At 48.1% G+C, this 15,714-nt stretch overlaps 1 protein-coding gene across 1 annotated transcript; it reads right to left on the minus strand.

Moving 5' to 3' along the window:
• Positions 1 to 7,775: 7,775 nt before the first annotated feature.
• On the minus strand, positions 7,776 to 15,714 carry LOC115598326 (estradiol 17-beta-dehydrogenase 11-like). The gene is made up of 7 exons (XM_030450685.1): positions 15,399 to 15,714; positions 13,414 to 13,521; positions 12,661 to 12,792; positions 11,936 to 12,042; positions 10,450 to 10,587; positions 10,089 to 10,205; positions 7,776 to 8,058 (listed from the first exon to the last, which is right to left on the minus strand). Exons 1-7 carry the CDS (start codon positions 15,606 to 15,608, stop codon positions 7,971 to 7,973), a joined length of 900 nt encoding a protein of 299 aa, XP_030306545.1. The 5' UTR covers positions 15,609 to 15,714; the 3' UTR covers positions 7,776 to 7,970.

Raw genomic sequence — 15,714 nt, forward strand, 5'->3', positions numbered from 1 at the left:
CTAGGAGGCTCTATTTTCAGAACTGCCTCCACACTCCTTAGGGTCAGAGCTTGATTAAATGGTGCTTCCCAGCAGCCAGTAAGCAAGGGGCTTGAGTGGAGAGGGGAAGGTGGAACCTCTCAAAGCAGGAAGGAAACTCAAGCAGGCAATATTGCTTGTGGAGTTATGGCATCTGAAATTCTCATTCAAGACAGGCAGAGAGGCTAGGAACTCCTAAGGCTCTGCCCAGTATCAACAGGGAATGTCTTGCTGTTTTTTAACACCAGAAATACTTTTCTTTAACCCCAAACCAAGTGGTGTTGTTACCCATTTCAAGATGTCAATAGTAAGCTGACCGGGATACTTATTTTTTGGGCTGTGGACTCCACAGTAGTAATCATATGCAGCACCTTGAAGCGTGACAACTCCCAGCTCAGTTTATTTGTGTGGTTTTGTCTCTGTCCTGGAATCCTGTGTCAACAGAAGAGCTCTGAGAGTGCAGGACTCCACAGGTGCCTCCCAAAGCCCCCTGTGCTGAGGAGAGGCTGGCCCAGGCACCTTCGCGTGGTCTTGCAAGGGGCGAACTGCAGCCCTAGGCGATTTGCACCCATTCTAGGTTAATTTACAAGAAGCCCACGCTCAGTTGGGCTCTCTGGAGCGGCGATAACCGTTTCCATCGGCAAGGGGGGCAGGCCCGAGACCCTGTCCTGCTCCACGGCCAAAAGAGCCCCACAGGAGGGGGGTCCGGGCCGCCCACCTCCGGCTGGGAGTGGGCGGGCGGAGGTCTGGGATAGGAAAGCTGCAAGGACGAGGGAAAAAAACACCATCCCGGCCGCCCGCGCCAAACCGAGCAGGCTCCAGGCTCTGGGCTTTCCTGCTCCTTTCAGCTCGGGCCTGTGGCGTTGCGAAAATCCAGCAGGCCTCGCTTCCTCCCTCATCCCGACTCCCGTTAGGAGAAGGAAGGGTTTGGTCCCTTCCTGAGCTGATGAAGCATTTTTCACTTCTCTTACTTTTTAGAGGAACCATGCTGGGTGTTTGTGAGCAATGGCTCAACGTCCAAATGGCGATGTGTGACGAGTGGTGCTCCTCAAAGTTCACTGCTGGGACCGGTGCTGCTTAACATCTTTGTCAGTGGCACGGAGTGCTGAGGAGTGCACCCTCAGCAAGTTTGCTGATGACACCAAAGTGTATGGTGAAGTCACCAGGCTGGAGGGGAGGGATGCCATCCAGAGGGACCTGGACAGGCTGGAGAGGTGGGGTTGTGCAAACTGCATAAAGATCAACAAGGCCGAGTGCAAGGTTCTGCACCTTGTCTGTCAGGACATTCCCATGCATCAGTACGGGTTGGGAGGAGAAAGGACTGGGGGCACTCCTGAGGACAAGGACTTGGGGGTGGGGGGGTGGAGCAGAAGCACATGAGCCACCAATGTGCACCTGCAGCCAAGAAAGCCAACCGGGTCCTGGGCTGCATCAAAAGAAGCAGAGACAGTGGTCGAGGGAGGGGATTCTCCTCCTCTGCTCTGCTCTTGTGAGAGCCCACCTGGAGTACTGTGTCCAGTCCTGGAGTCCCCAGCACAGGAAGGCCATGGAGCTCCTGGACCATGTCCAGAGGAGAGCCACAAAAATGCTCAGAGGGCTGGAGCACCTCCCCTGTGAAGCCAGGCTGAGGGAGATGGGGTTGTTCAGCCTGGAGGAGGCTCCCAGGTGACCTCAGAGCAACCTTCCAATATCTGAAGGGGCTACAAGAAAGCTGGGCCAGAGCTTTTGACATGGGTGTGTAGTGAGAGGACAAGGGGCAGTGGTTCAAAACTCAGAGGGGAGATTTAGGGTAGACATAAGGAAGAAATTCTTTCCTGTGAGGGTGGTGAGACCCTGGCCCAGGTTGTCCAGCTGTCCCTGCCCATGCAAGGGGGATGGAACTGCATGATCTTTAAGGTCCCTTCCAACCTAAGTCATTCCATGGCACTACATTCCACTTGTGTTCATTGCTGACTCACTGACTGGAGAAGGTGCTGCAGCAGCAACAGCTCTGATCCTGTGCTTTACCTTCCCAACCCTGCTCTGCGCCTTCCAGGGACAAGGAAGCAGCAGAGCAGGCATTCTTGACAGGAGGAGGGGACAAGGGCTGCCGCCCCACTGCTCCCAAGCAAGGACAGCAGAGCAGTTGCCACAACACTGAAAAGGTCAGCCAACCACCAGGCCAGGCTGCAGAGGCAATGCAGGTCCCTGGTCAAACCAGGGAGCCACACCATGTACCAGGTACAGGGCCAGGCATGGCATGCCTACAGCACACACGAGGGATGGGGCCAAGACCAGGGCTTAAATACAGGTGCCAGCCCAGGGGCAGGGGGTCAATGGGGGAAGGCTTCATACTGAGCCTTCTCACAGCTCCTCACCACAAGCTAGTGGCCCGCTCTGATGGGACCCGCTTTGACCAGGAGGTTAAATGCCAGAGATCTTTGGCCTGTGGTACAGGAGAACAGCACCTGATGAAACATGGGTCAAAGGCCTCTTCAGAGCACAGATTATCTTCCCACCTACTTGTGCAACTCCCAGCTGCACCAAGCACTTAGTTGGCTCACAGCCATCTGTGGGAGGCCTGAACACACTGTGGCACAGCTGGAAATAGCTGGCTTCCACTAGAATTCATCCCACTCACCTGAACATTTCATGATGTTCTGCAAGCGGGTTCTTCAGAAAATGGAGACCCCTGGTCATCCATCTTCTGCTCTTAGGTGGCAACAGGTAGAAGTGCTGGTCATGCGTACATAGCTAATAACATGCTGCACAGGAACGATCTTGGCATGTTGCAAAGCTGACACACTTCTTACATTTGTGCTGGCAGCACAGATGGTTGCAATGTGTGCTAAATGACACAAGAAAAAGTTTCCTTTTTGCTCATGTAATATTCAGGTAACAGGATATTCAGGGTGTGGTAAAGGCCAGGTTCCCAGCTTGGGAACTGCTGCATCACAGCACAAGATTCCTGTATCCAAGAGATGAAAAAAAAGAAGGGGTTTGCAAACTTCAGGTAAAGAGGGGGGCAGGGGAGGAAAAGGAAAAAGTTAAAAGGAAATTAAGAATACTTATGCATGGTTTCTATTTCAAACCAAAGCCAGGTCATGATGGGTGCCTAGCAGGAGCCTAAACGAGCAAGCTTCATACAGCCACCTAGAGCTAAGTTCCAAATGTGAAGAGTAGTGTCCAACATTCTGGTTTTGAACATGTTATGAGTCAGGTTAGAACCTCTAGCCTTGTGCTCTGCCTGCCTCTGAAGTGTCTCTTGGAGCTGATGCTTCTCTGCCTTCCCTGTCTCAGGCACACCGCTGACCTGAGCCCTGTGCCAGGAAAATGACAGCACCACTGAGTGTGCAATTAGTGTCTGGCCCAAACAGTGATGTGTTAATTAAGAGCAGAACAAAGTTCCAAGTAGGAAGTGCCTAGCTCTGAATCTCTCTGCTGGAGTCAGCCCGGCCTCCAGCAGGCAACATGAGCAGCAGTGCAGCCAAACTGCCAGGACAAAGAAAAAAGGATTTCAGCAACTCTAATTTTAACTGGAGACCGATTTGGGTTGGAGGAGGGGTGTTCTTGCAACCATCACTCCTACCAAAGCAGCTCCAAAGGATCATTAAGTAAAACTATGAACAGAACCACGGTACATATATTTCTCTAACTGAAAAGCAAGGAGGTAGGATCAGCCATCATTTTAAAGTAAGACCTTGCAGTTACTACGTTAGAACCAAGCAAACCTCCTGAAACTAGTTTTCTCCTGCTTCCTGTAAGCATTCCTGTTCTGGTTGAGCTTCTGGATGCTCCATTACAAGCAGGAGGAGGGGCCGACCGCAGGGGCCCGCGAAACAGGGATGTCACGTGACCATTCCCCTCAGTAACATAGCGAAGCCCACGAAACTCCCCTCGGCAACAGAGCGATGCCAGCGAAGCAAGAACCAATGCTGGGGGAGCCCGCGGGATGGGAACCAATGATAAACTGATGGGAGACTGAGGGGAAGGGCTTTATGAAAAGTATAAAAGGCCGGTTTTACCTTATTGAAGGTGCGAGCCAGTGGTGGGCTAAGACGGGCTCAGTGGTGGGCTCCCCGGCCGCCCAGCATGCTGCAGCACGCTACTTTACTTATCTCTCTCTCAATAAAAAGTTTTACTGTTTAAACATTGAGTCAGCGTTTTTGTCAAGTACTAGTGTGAGCTATGCAACGTAGATCCAGCTAGATGAGGATGCTCCAGCTCACACAGTCAGTGAGTGCCATTTTCCAAAGGATGAGAGGAAACTCGGCAGCTGTGAGATGGAAGACCTGGTATGGATAACGAATTACAGGACAGATTAAGGGGGAACAGCCAGCTGAGAGCTCACCTGGGGAGTCCCATGTGCTGAAAGGACTTGTGCCATGCAGCTTCCACTAAGTGACCTGGAAGAGGAGAGCAGGGAACGAGGTCTGCCTAGAACACACAGGAATTCTGAGGAAGGAGTGACTTGGACTCAGACTCGCCAGGAAGAAAACTGCTAGAGGACCTCATGAGACTGAGTGACTGGGTAGTCACACAGCAGGGCTTGAGACAGAATTGCCATAGAGAGTTCAAGGGCCCCTCAAGATGTTTTTACCAGTAAGTGGATGAGCAACTTTATTGCCATTTCCATCCCTCTTCCACCTGCGGCAAACAACAAACAAGAACACGCTTTTGCGAAGGCAAACCCTGAGGTACTCACATACCTCCACCCACTCAGTGTCCTCAGCCACAAGGGCAGAAACTGCCTAGGAGCCACGTTTCAGTAGCCGTGCTGACAGCAGCAGCTCCTCTGAGAGCTATGTCCAGCACCTCCTGCCAGCTGCAGCGCTCCCGAGCTGCACCCCCCGCTTCTCCATAACCAGAGGGAGGGTCCCTTCTGCTGGGTGGGAGCGCACACTCAGGTGCGGCCCCTCTGCCCTCAGAAACCTCTCATAAACCTGAGGGGTTCATTATTAGAGGAAGGAAGAACATTTAACAGCAATATTCAGTATTTGTAACTAACGTCTTCACCGCAATAATAAAAATTTTCAGGAATCTCTTAAGTGGCTTCTGCTCTTCATCACATCAAGTCTTTTACTGAATTTCTAATACAATGTGTTGAAGCTCCCCACAGCATTACAGCCTGGTCTGTCTCTTTAGCAGAGACTACCTCTTCCTTTGCTGCATTTTTCCAAAGTCTTTGAATCCTACTCAAAATGTTAGGAGGAATAATCCCAAAATGTACTTCTTGGCGTATACTTAGGCCACTTAAAAGTGGAAATCGTGGCTGTACATCATATTGCCACTGTCTGCTGCTACTATGGCCTCAGTCTCATAACTGGGGCAATACTCGTAGTCTTTTAAATCATGCAAGTAATTCCACTATGCATTAAAAAAAATGGAATTTCAGGCTGCATTTCCAAACGGATTAGTAAATGGGCAAAACTTCCTGAACCCAGCTGTTCAGTGGAAGGGGATTTTGGTTTGTTTCAGTTTTTGTTTGTTTGTTTTTCTACTGCTCCTCTGACATTAAGCATCTGAGATCACTAGCTGTTTACAGCATTACAAAACTGTCTGCAAAATTCAATTCTGAAACAAATTTTTGGTACCCAAAACCCTTTAGATTGTTTCATTCTGCATTTACTATCTTGCCATGAATTTTAGCCTTTTCCCAGCAGGTCTGCTTTCTGTATTTATGCTACACTTTGAGCTTAACGCTAAGGAAGTCAGAGTTCCACTGCAAAACCTCTGTTAATTCAGGAATAAGCTTACATTTATCCAGCAAGCCGGGGTTACTCTGACTAGACATGCTCTCACACAAACTATTTCCCTCTGTCTTCTCAGCCTTCTAACACTCACAGCTGGTAGTAGATTATTTTCCAAAACATAACAATCAAAATGTTTTTCAAGAAAATTTCTGGTTAAACAGATGCTTCAACAAGATAAGCTCATTGCTCAAAAGTAAATGAGTCACACCAGTGACTGTGGTTTTATATTAAGATACTCATAAAATAATAGAGTGGGCACCTGGGAGCCTCCTTTTCTTCAGGCTGAACAACCCCAACTCCCTCAGCCTGGCTTCACAGGGGAAGTGCTCCAGCCCTCTGAGCATTTTTGTGGCTCTCGTCTGGACATGTTCCAGGACCTCCATGGCCTTCCTGTGCTGGGGACCCCAGGACTTGTCACGGTACTCCAGGTGGGCTCTCACAAGAGCAGAGCAGAGGAGGAGAATCCCCTCCCTCGACCACTGTCTCTGCTTTTTTTGATGCAGCCCAGGACCCGGTTGGCTTTCTGGGCTGCAGGTGCACATTGATGGCTCATGGCCACCACCCCCGCCCCCAAGTCCTTGTCCTCAGGAGTGCCCCCAGTCCTTTCTCCTCCCAACCTGTGTTTGTGCATGGGATTGCTTCAATACAGCTGCAGAAACTGTTTTTGGTTGGATCCTCTACCATTTGGAGGAGGAAGTTGTTATCTAGGCACTTGAGGAAATTCCTGGAGTGCTGGTGCTTTGCTGTGTTGTCACTCCTGCAGATGTCAGGATAACTGAAGTCCCCCATGAAGACCATGGCTTGCAAGTGAGAAGCAGCTCCTATCTGTCTAAAGAGGGCCTCATCCACTTGGTCGTCCTGGTTGGGTGGTCTGTAGAAGACCCTTAGTATGATTATCACTTGCCCATGATGTTCCTTTAATCCTGACCCATATAGGCTCTCTGCCAGTTCTTCATCCATCCCAGGTGGAATCCCATGGACTCCAGCTGGTCCCTTTTTTCCCTTCCTGTGCTTCCTAAACAGTTTATCCCCAGCAATCCCCACACTCCAGTCACAAGAGCTGTCCCATCACATCCTGGTGATGCCAATCACCATATCCCAGCCCTGCAGGCACGCAGACCTGCGCAGCTCCTCTGTTTGTTCCCCATGCTTCCTGCAGTGGCACAGAGGCACTTGGGATGCGCTTCTCTGAAGCAGTCTTACTGGCAGGGCTTGTATCTATCCAGACACATGCTGTCCTGTTGGCCTGTGATTCTCTTCCAGGCCCACGGCATCTGTTAATAGCTCTTTTCTTTCACATGGTGGGTGTGGGATGAACTGAGGATCCCCTCCCATGGTATCCCTAGTTTAAAGCCCTATTATCTAAATTGGCCACCTCTTTCAAAAAGAGGTCCAAAAGCTCTTTCCTCTTTCTCTTGACAGGTGGACCCCGTTGCCCCCCCATATATAAACTCTCAGAATGATGCAGTTGTGTTTCAAGAGACAGAAATGTGGAAGCATATGTGTTATCCGGTGCTGTAGCTGGGCTGTCTGTCATTAATGTGTTAATTAATCAAAATAAAGATGCATTTAGGATTTTCCAGGAGTTCAGGCCTTCTCTTGCATTGTACACAGGTGCAGAAGCCCTGTGGACTCCAGCTCACCAGCTGCACATGAATGCAGGTGTCCCTGGCTCAGCAAAACCTTGCTCTTTTCTTTGATTACACAACTCTCACTTATGAATACTGAAGGAGACAGACTGCAGAATTTTTCACTATCTTGGATTGTTTTGTAACATAAGGACAAATATAGCCCATCTTGTTCTGAGGTTTCATGTAATAAATCACATTCTCTAGCATGCATGCAATGCAGGAGGGTACCTAGTAACTTGTAGAGAAATACTGCAGTGTTTTCATGGAAAGGTGTTTTGAAGTTGTCTGGGAATTGCAGATGCATAGTGTGAGAAATGATACAAGAAAAGGGTATATGCCAGACCTTAAATGCACCTCTAGGACCTGGTTATGACTTTCACTGCCAAATTTCAGCTTTGTGTTAAAGAACTGTATTTATTTGGAAGAAGCCATTTGGATGAAGCTAATGCATGATAGATGTGATTAGGTATCACAGAACATATAAGCCTGTATTATTTCAGGTACTCACTACAAGAGCACATCAAACAGTGTTCCGCACACATTTTTTTCTCACTCATGCCACTGGGAAACAAGAATCAATTTTTGCTTTTCACTGTGTGCTTCTCTGCCCAACGACTGCATCAAATTTGACAAGAGTCATCTTTTTCAGAACATTCAGGGCACGTTCTGGAAACAATCTGAAAGAGATAACATAGAATTAAATGTAGGATAAGAAACTTAAATTATAAAAAGTCGCACTGCAGGTGAGGGAAGAGGTGGTCTGGGAGCAGAATGTGTTCACACACGTGGAATGACACTAAGACTTAAACAGGATATTATTTCCTGAGAATACAGGGCCCTCATCCATCTCTATTTTAACTCCCATCTCACCCGTCTGCTTTCATGACAGTTCCATGACAGGTGTGTACTGGACACAATTCCAGTTACAATATTGCTGGGAAGATTTACTGTTGGCTTGGTTTGGTGTGGAGGGGTTTTGGTAGCTGGGAAAGGGCCCTAAGGGCAGCTCCTGTGAGAAGGTGCTTGAAGTTCCCCCAGCTCCAAAATCTGGACCAGCTGCTGGCCAAGTCCAAGCCCATCAGTGTCAGTGGATTCACCTCTGTGACTAACATATTCAAGAAAGGGAAATTAACTGCTATAACACCTCACTGCAGAGGAGATGGGGAGGTAAGGGTGGAGAGGAAGGAGGGGAAGGAGGTGAGCAAGCAGAGGTTCCCAGGCAGCCCATTGTAAAAGGCTGTCCTCTGCAGCCCCTGGAGGAGCATGGTGGAGCAGCTTGTGAAAGACAATAGTGGAGCAGATGTGGATCTGCATCCCTGGAGGAGCCCGTGGCAGAGGAGGTGACTGTTCCGGCAGCAGCCGTGACTCTGGGCAGCCCAGGCTGGAGCAGTTCCTGAGGGACCATGGGAGGGACTCATGTCTCAGGGGTTCCTGAAGGACTCTCTGCTGTTAGAGGGACCCCGTGCTGGAGCGGGGGAACAATGTGAAGAATGCTTTTCCCCAAGGAGAAAGGAGTGGAAGAAACAATGTGTGACAAATAAATCATAACCCCTAATCCTGCTGCCTTGTACCGATGGTGGGGAGGAGGTAATCAGGAGCAAAGCAATTTGGGACCAGGAAGAAGGGAGGGGTGGGGTAAGGTAATAAAGCTCTGGTTTTATTTTCTCTTTGTCCTGTTTTGATTTGACTAGGAATAAACTAATTTTTCTTCCCCAAGTTGACACTGTTTTGCCCGTGACCGTATCTGGTGAGTGATCCCACCCTGTCTTTATCTGATCACACAAACTTAGTAGTTTTGTTTTCTCCTCCTGCCCACAGTGTGGGGAGGGGTGAGCAAGCAGTCCTGAGGTACTTTGTTGCCAGCTTGGCCTAACCCATGACAGCTATTAAATACAGACACATGGATTTGCTTCCTCTTTGCTTTCCAAACCTTACTTGGTTAATTCGGGGGATTCTTGGAAGGAAAAAACCACTCAAGCATCGTTACACTTACCCATCAAGAGAAATCTGGGGTTGGGATTAGACCCAAGTTCCCTGGCTTTCACAAACAAAAAATTACCAAGAGTTTAATGAGATTCTGTAGAACTTAACTAAATACCTGATTCAGGTGTTCAGATGTTAATTCTAGGTTTGGAACCTGAAAAAACCTCCTCAGCAGCTACACTTGAGGTTATAGATGTGTGAGGAAAAATATTGCTTTATATGTCAGACAGAAGCAAGAGAACCCTTCTAAAGCAATTTTCCAGGCTTCTGTGACCTCAGTCTTTATAAAATAAAATAAAGAAATAAAAATATAAAAAAATAAAAATAAATAAATTAAAAAATAAATAAAATAAAAAGCAGGTCCTCAGCTCTTTCTAGAACACTTTTTACACTGGTTCAGAGAAACTGGTTTGCAACAAAAAGGAAATAAAGTGTGAAGAAAAAGTGTTCTCTCCTTCCCTCCCTTATCAGTCTATAGAGCACTTGAGTTCTCCACTATGAACAGATGCAGAAAGTGGATCATAATGACCTTTAAGACCACTTAAAAAACCTTTCAGTGGAATCTGTCTGCTGTTGTCATTAGAAAGAACAACTGCACTATTTGGTTAACTTTTGATATGCTCTAAAACAAAACTTGACCTTTAATCACAAGTCTAAGGACTGCATATTCAGCAAATAAAATTGAAGTATCTCGGGGTGAGTTTGGTTGGCTTTTTCTAGTTACCTTTCAAAGAGTAAACCAAAGCGCTGACTTGATGGAACAAAAACCATTTTCTGGTTGGTCAATATTCCTTCCATCAGAGCCTCTACGACTTCTTCAGTCTCCAAAATCCTTCCAAGCCTACACAGAAAAGCATACATGTAAGAGCTACAATGGTAGAATGGGAAGTACCAGCTGATGTAGGATACTTCTCATCTGCACAAACGTGGCTAATTCAAATGCATCCATTCTGTATGTTAAATGACACCACAGATTTTCTTTAGCCAACTGCACAATTTTTTTATATCAAAGGCCTGAAGCTGGGGCTAATGTGCAGTGCCTTGATGCAACAAAGGAAGGACAGGAAAGCAGTTTTGGTAGTTACCTCGCAATGGGGTTTTTGACAAATCCAGTGTTTATAAAGACTGGACAAAGGCATGTAGTTTTTATCCCATCCTTTCCCAGGGTAGACAGCTCCTCTGTCAGAGCTTTATGAAATCCAACTGCAGCAAACTTGCTTGAACTGCAGGAGGGGAAAAACCACAAATGAGAAGGCAGAAATACAGTTTCTAGCTTTCTGCAAAGGCAAATGGGAAGAAGGGAAAAGACCACATGGTAGTGACTAGTAGGCAAAATAACCCAAAAGTACTCTATCTGAGAGGCAGGACACAGACTAATTCTACCCTTCCCTGTGCCAGAGTATAGTGATGGATCAGCTGCTGTTGCTTTGGGGAGTCAGAAGAATGAAGACCTCATGATGTCTTTTGGAAAATGTCATCTTAGTTGCAACTGACAGATGAATGTCAGGAATTCTTAGAAAATGGTACCTCATGTGCAGAAAGCAGTGGACACACCCGAGGAGAAGCTTAGAAGATATGCAGCCCGAGACAGTAAAATTAAGAAGCAAAAGCAGAATAGAAATGCAGAATGGCCCTCTACCATTTCTCGAACCGCACAGGAGAATCTCATGATACTTGCACGTGAGTTTTGAAGTAGAGGAACATTATGCTTGCAAAACTGAGAAAATTAATGCCACAGAAACTGGTGCAGGACAGGAGTCTATATGAATTCAAGGAAAGCAGAACTAGAGGATCAGCTGATAGACTGTTTTGATTTAGATAGTGTTGTCCCAGTGAAATCCCTGGCTGGGGAGTTCTCACACTGATAATAGCAAGTGACTCTCTGAGAAGGAGTGATCCCAGGGGAAGAGTGTTCTCACTGGAGCCACTGTTACAGAGGGCTGGATCTGATGCAGAATAATAACACAGAATCTATTAGTTTTTCTGTTCATGCACCATGCTGCAATTGCTTCTAACAGAAATAGGCAAGGCATCAGCCTCTTAGTTGCATCAGGCCAGCTGCTCACACCACTGTGAGTATGATCATGTGTTTACCTTCTGAAAGGTAACTTTATAGTCAAAAAGCAACTTTATCTCATGATGGCAGAAGTGTTTCTATACACTAGTAACTACCACAGTGGTAGAAGGATCAAAAGCTACTCCTTACAGGTTAACTTGACACCACAGCTACTCACAGAAGCACCGCATTCTACAAAGAAGGGCAGGAGATACCTTTCTTGATATGCAAAAGTATGGATTGGTGCAGAGAGAAAAAAGGAGCTTTCAGTAGCTGATGTGTCACATGGCTATTCCCTTATACAAGCATTGCTCCTGTTTCGGTCAGAGCTAATAAGCAAACTGGTGGGAACCTCCAGGCATCCTTAAGTGCTGGCTGTTGAGGTTTTTTCCAGCTGTCCCCTGGACAAACCATATGCAGTGAGAGAAACATTTTGGTTACTCTCTGCTTGCTGATGGAGCAGGGCCAATCAAAAATAAAGAGAAATTAGGAAGGCTGATTTTAAAATCACTTACCAATAAGACACCATATAGGAAATGACAAAATGACCTGCTGCTGAAGCCACCGTGACAATGTGACCGTAGTTGTTGTTCATCATGGCTGGCAGAAAAGCTCTTGTGGTCTTGCAAGTTAGTTTAACAACGATTTAAACATGGAGGGGGGGCGGGACAAGGGGAAAAAGAACAATGTTTTGTTACGCACATTCAACACTGACCCTGACTATCATTAATTAAGGGACTAATGCTGTTGCTACTGCTGCATGCTGCACAGCACCTCAGATTCTGAGAGCCCCGGAGATACCTGTTCATTGCTCAGCTGGTACAGCTGGCAACAGATTTTGCAAAAAGGAAAATTTTGGGAAGTTGACTATGAACAGAGGCTGATTCTCACTCACATCTTTCCTATGCTGCTTTTTATGTCTCAGGTGTCAGTGGCATTGCTTACAGTCTCACCCCAGCATGTACAGTAAAACCCTCATCAGAGTGTGTCTTCTCTTCTGCTGCAAACAAGCCCTGCAAAGCTGAAACCCTCCAACTCTGTAATTCCAGCCCTGCCCCAGGGCTCTGCAGTGGGCCTGCCAGCTCACATAGGGCCCAGCTGTGTCACCTCGACTGACACTGCTGGGAGAACACTGGGAGAAAGTAGCCTAGTAGCTGGAAAGAATTGTTAGGCCAAATATGACTCCTTGACAATGCCCCCTTGTCCAAAATGTAGGTTGGAAGATGGTAGTGGCCCTTACCCAAAAGTGAGCAAGAATGTTGACTTCAAACATTCTTTCAATCTGGTGGTCCTGAGTCGAGAGCAGGTCAGCAGCTGTAATCACACCCGCGTTATTGACCAGGATGGTGACATCCCCAATTTCCTTTCTCACCTGTTGGATAGAAGAAAAACAGCTTCACATCATCCATTATCAAAAATATGCAAGGCTGGGAAAGGTGAGCAGCAATTCTTAACGTTGATTCTGTTCGGGAGAGGAAGATCATGGCACCTTTCCAGATCTGGCAGGTGCTGTGCAAGTAGTACCATGAAATCTGTCTTAGAGCTGATGCTTCTCCCTTAATTACTGCCAGTATTTAGAGTCTCCCACACACTGCCCACAGACACAGCATGTTCCATGTAGTCCCTGTTGGGACTATGGATGTACAAACTGTTTTGAGCCAGCTGGACCCTGTCCTTTAAAATCAAATGTTTCAAATGTCCCCAGCATTGTCTGCGTGCTGTTCAGAAAACTAAAAGGCAGTGGCTCCTTCAGGGACCAGAAATCTAAAGAACAAACTTGGCAATGAGGCATGACTCCTTGGAGCCTCACAAGACAAGATGAGGCTGGCTGTGATCTCTGAAGTGCTGCTGCACCCTCTGTACAGAAAGCAGCAACAAGCGGCGAGATGGCAAGGGCTCGCATGACTTGCGTACAACACCTCTTGGTTTTCCTGACTTTTCTGAAAATTGAGCACCTTTGCGTAATCCCTCCCATGTACCCCTGCTACCATACCTTCTCTGCAGCACTGTAGATTTCCTCCCTTTTGCTGCAGTCCACCACAAAGGCTTGAACAGTGGCTCCCAGCCTTTCGCATTCTGCTGCCGTCTCCTCAACGCCATGCTGTCAGAGGCAAAAAAAGAGACACCTGTGCCACCTGTCCCCTGCCCACCTGGGGCTGCTCTGGCACTGCAGCAGACCAGGGAGAGGCTGAACTGATACTCTGTCCTGATAGCAGAACCCTGCCAAGCCCCTCAGCAGTTCACGGCTACCAGAGAAACAGCTGTGTCTCAGGCCTGTGGGAGGACTGGAATTCCAACCTCAAATTCCAGACGGGCAAGGAGTGACTGCCAAGAAGGGAGTGAGGCACCAAGAGGGACTCTGCCTTGGTAAAGCACACGTAGCATTGGTGGACATTTCCTGTCTCAGTGTAGGGCTGGAACTGTGATTTCCAGATGAAAGCCAGAGCCCAAGCACTTCTTCCTGGAAACAGCTTGGGCTGCTGGGGTTTTTTTGTTGTTTTTTCTTTCTCAGTAACAACCAAAATGTGAAGTCTCAGTTCATGTCTTGTGTCAGAACATCTATTCCTATGCCAGAAGAATGTCAAAATATGAAAATGCTATTCTAATTTACCCACATTTTTTTCCATTCATGTAGTCTAGGCATTTCATCATTTGGCTAAATATTCTGGAGGTTTTGCTGAATGTGACCAGTAGTGTGAAGAGCATCTGGCATCCATCTTTTATAGGAGACTGAAAGAAACAGTAAGCCCATCTTCCTGCAGCAAAATCAACAGCAAAGCAGTATCAACAGGGGCATGCTGTTTCTGACTGTGGTCTAAATTGTTCCTGCAATCTTTGCAATCCACTTCCTCCCTTGGCAATATGTATTTGTGCCTGCCTGTCTCCACCCATAAAACGTATTTCCTAGCAGAAACGGTTACTTGTTATTAAGCATTTTCCCTCTTCCTCCCTTCCAGTGAACATGGCCAGCACTCTGCTTAGCAGCAGCCCTTTACACATCAGGAGACCAGTGCCACAAACAGCTCTCCTCTCTGTCCCTCAGACCAAGTCATACTTTTCTTGAAGAACATGGACATGGTGCTTGAACACAAGCACACACAAACTCTGGGTTTAGTTGTAATGGGTAGCATGGATGCTGAAGACATTTGCCAGTATCCTCCCTATTTATGCATCCCCTTAGGCAAGGCCTGTCTTGTTTGGGTTATTCTTGTTGTTCATGGTGCTTTGGTTTTTCTGCAGCTTTAGGATTACATGGTGATCTCCTCTGTAGTTTCTGATCCACTGTCAGAAGCCTTTCCTGCTGCCCAGTCACTCGCCCGCTGTGTACAGCTCCTGTGCACAGCACTTTGCCAGGATCCCCCCTGAACAAAATTCTGCGTGTCTGTAGCTGTCCATCCCGCGCTTGCCAGGGCCTTTTTGAGCTCTCGGCAATGTAGCCGAAACAAAGCTCCAGAGCCAGTGTGAACGTCTCCAAGTTGCCGTCGTGCTCGTGTCACCGCGCCAGAGGGCAGCAAGGCTCACACCAGCTCACAGCAGCGATGCCCGCCGAGAGGAGCAGACACATCCTCCAGCACCGTGCGCCAAGCACCCGAGGCTGCAGAGACCGCTAGCATGAGGCAAACCTGCTTCTCTGTAGAAACAGCTTCTGGCCCCAGCCTGCCTTCTCCTGCCAGCCCAGCAGTGGTTCCAACAGCAGCTGGCTGACCACTGCCTTCCCTCCTGCAGGTCCTCTCCGCCGAGCCGTGCCTGCTCCCCCGCTGATCGGCACCGGCAACTCTGGGACCCAGGCACCTGCGTCCTCTGGTACGAGCGGGGCCAAGCGCTCTCCCGGCGCTCAGCATCCCAGGCATTGCCTGACTCCCGATGGGAGCCGGTGGGAACGGAGGGGGAAGGAGGCGGTGCGGGTGGATCTGTGCGACTATTAGAGACCCGGTGGCCCCGGAGGGGAACAAGGCAAGACACGAATGGTACTGTTACCTTATTGATGTCCCACAGAACCAGTCTGCTCCGGCGCTTGGCGAACTCGAAGGCAGTCGCTCTCCCCACGCCATGGCCAGCACCCGTGATGAGAACGAGCTCTCCGCTGACAGACTTCCTCCTCACGGGGGCAAAAAGCTTCACAAACGCCTCTAAGTAGGAGTAGATGAGCGTAGGCAAAAACAGGAGGAGATCCAGAAACGGGATCATTGCTTTTCTGAAAGTCCTCTGACTGCCCGACTGAACTTTACGCTCTTCTGACGAGGATCTGGGTTGTTGATCTGCCAGCAGCCCGCGGCCCTCCTGACCCCGCTCT

The sequence above is a fragment of the Calypte anna genome, chromosome 4B (genome assembly GCF_003957555.1).
Source record: "Calypte anna isolate BGI_N300 chromosome 4B, bCalAnn1_v1.p, whole genome shotgun sequence".
Lineage (NCBI taxonomy): Eukaryota > Metazoa > Chordata > Aves > Apodiformes > Trochilidae > Calypte > Calypte anna.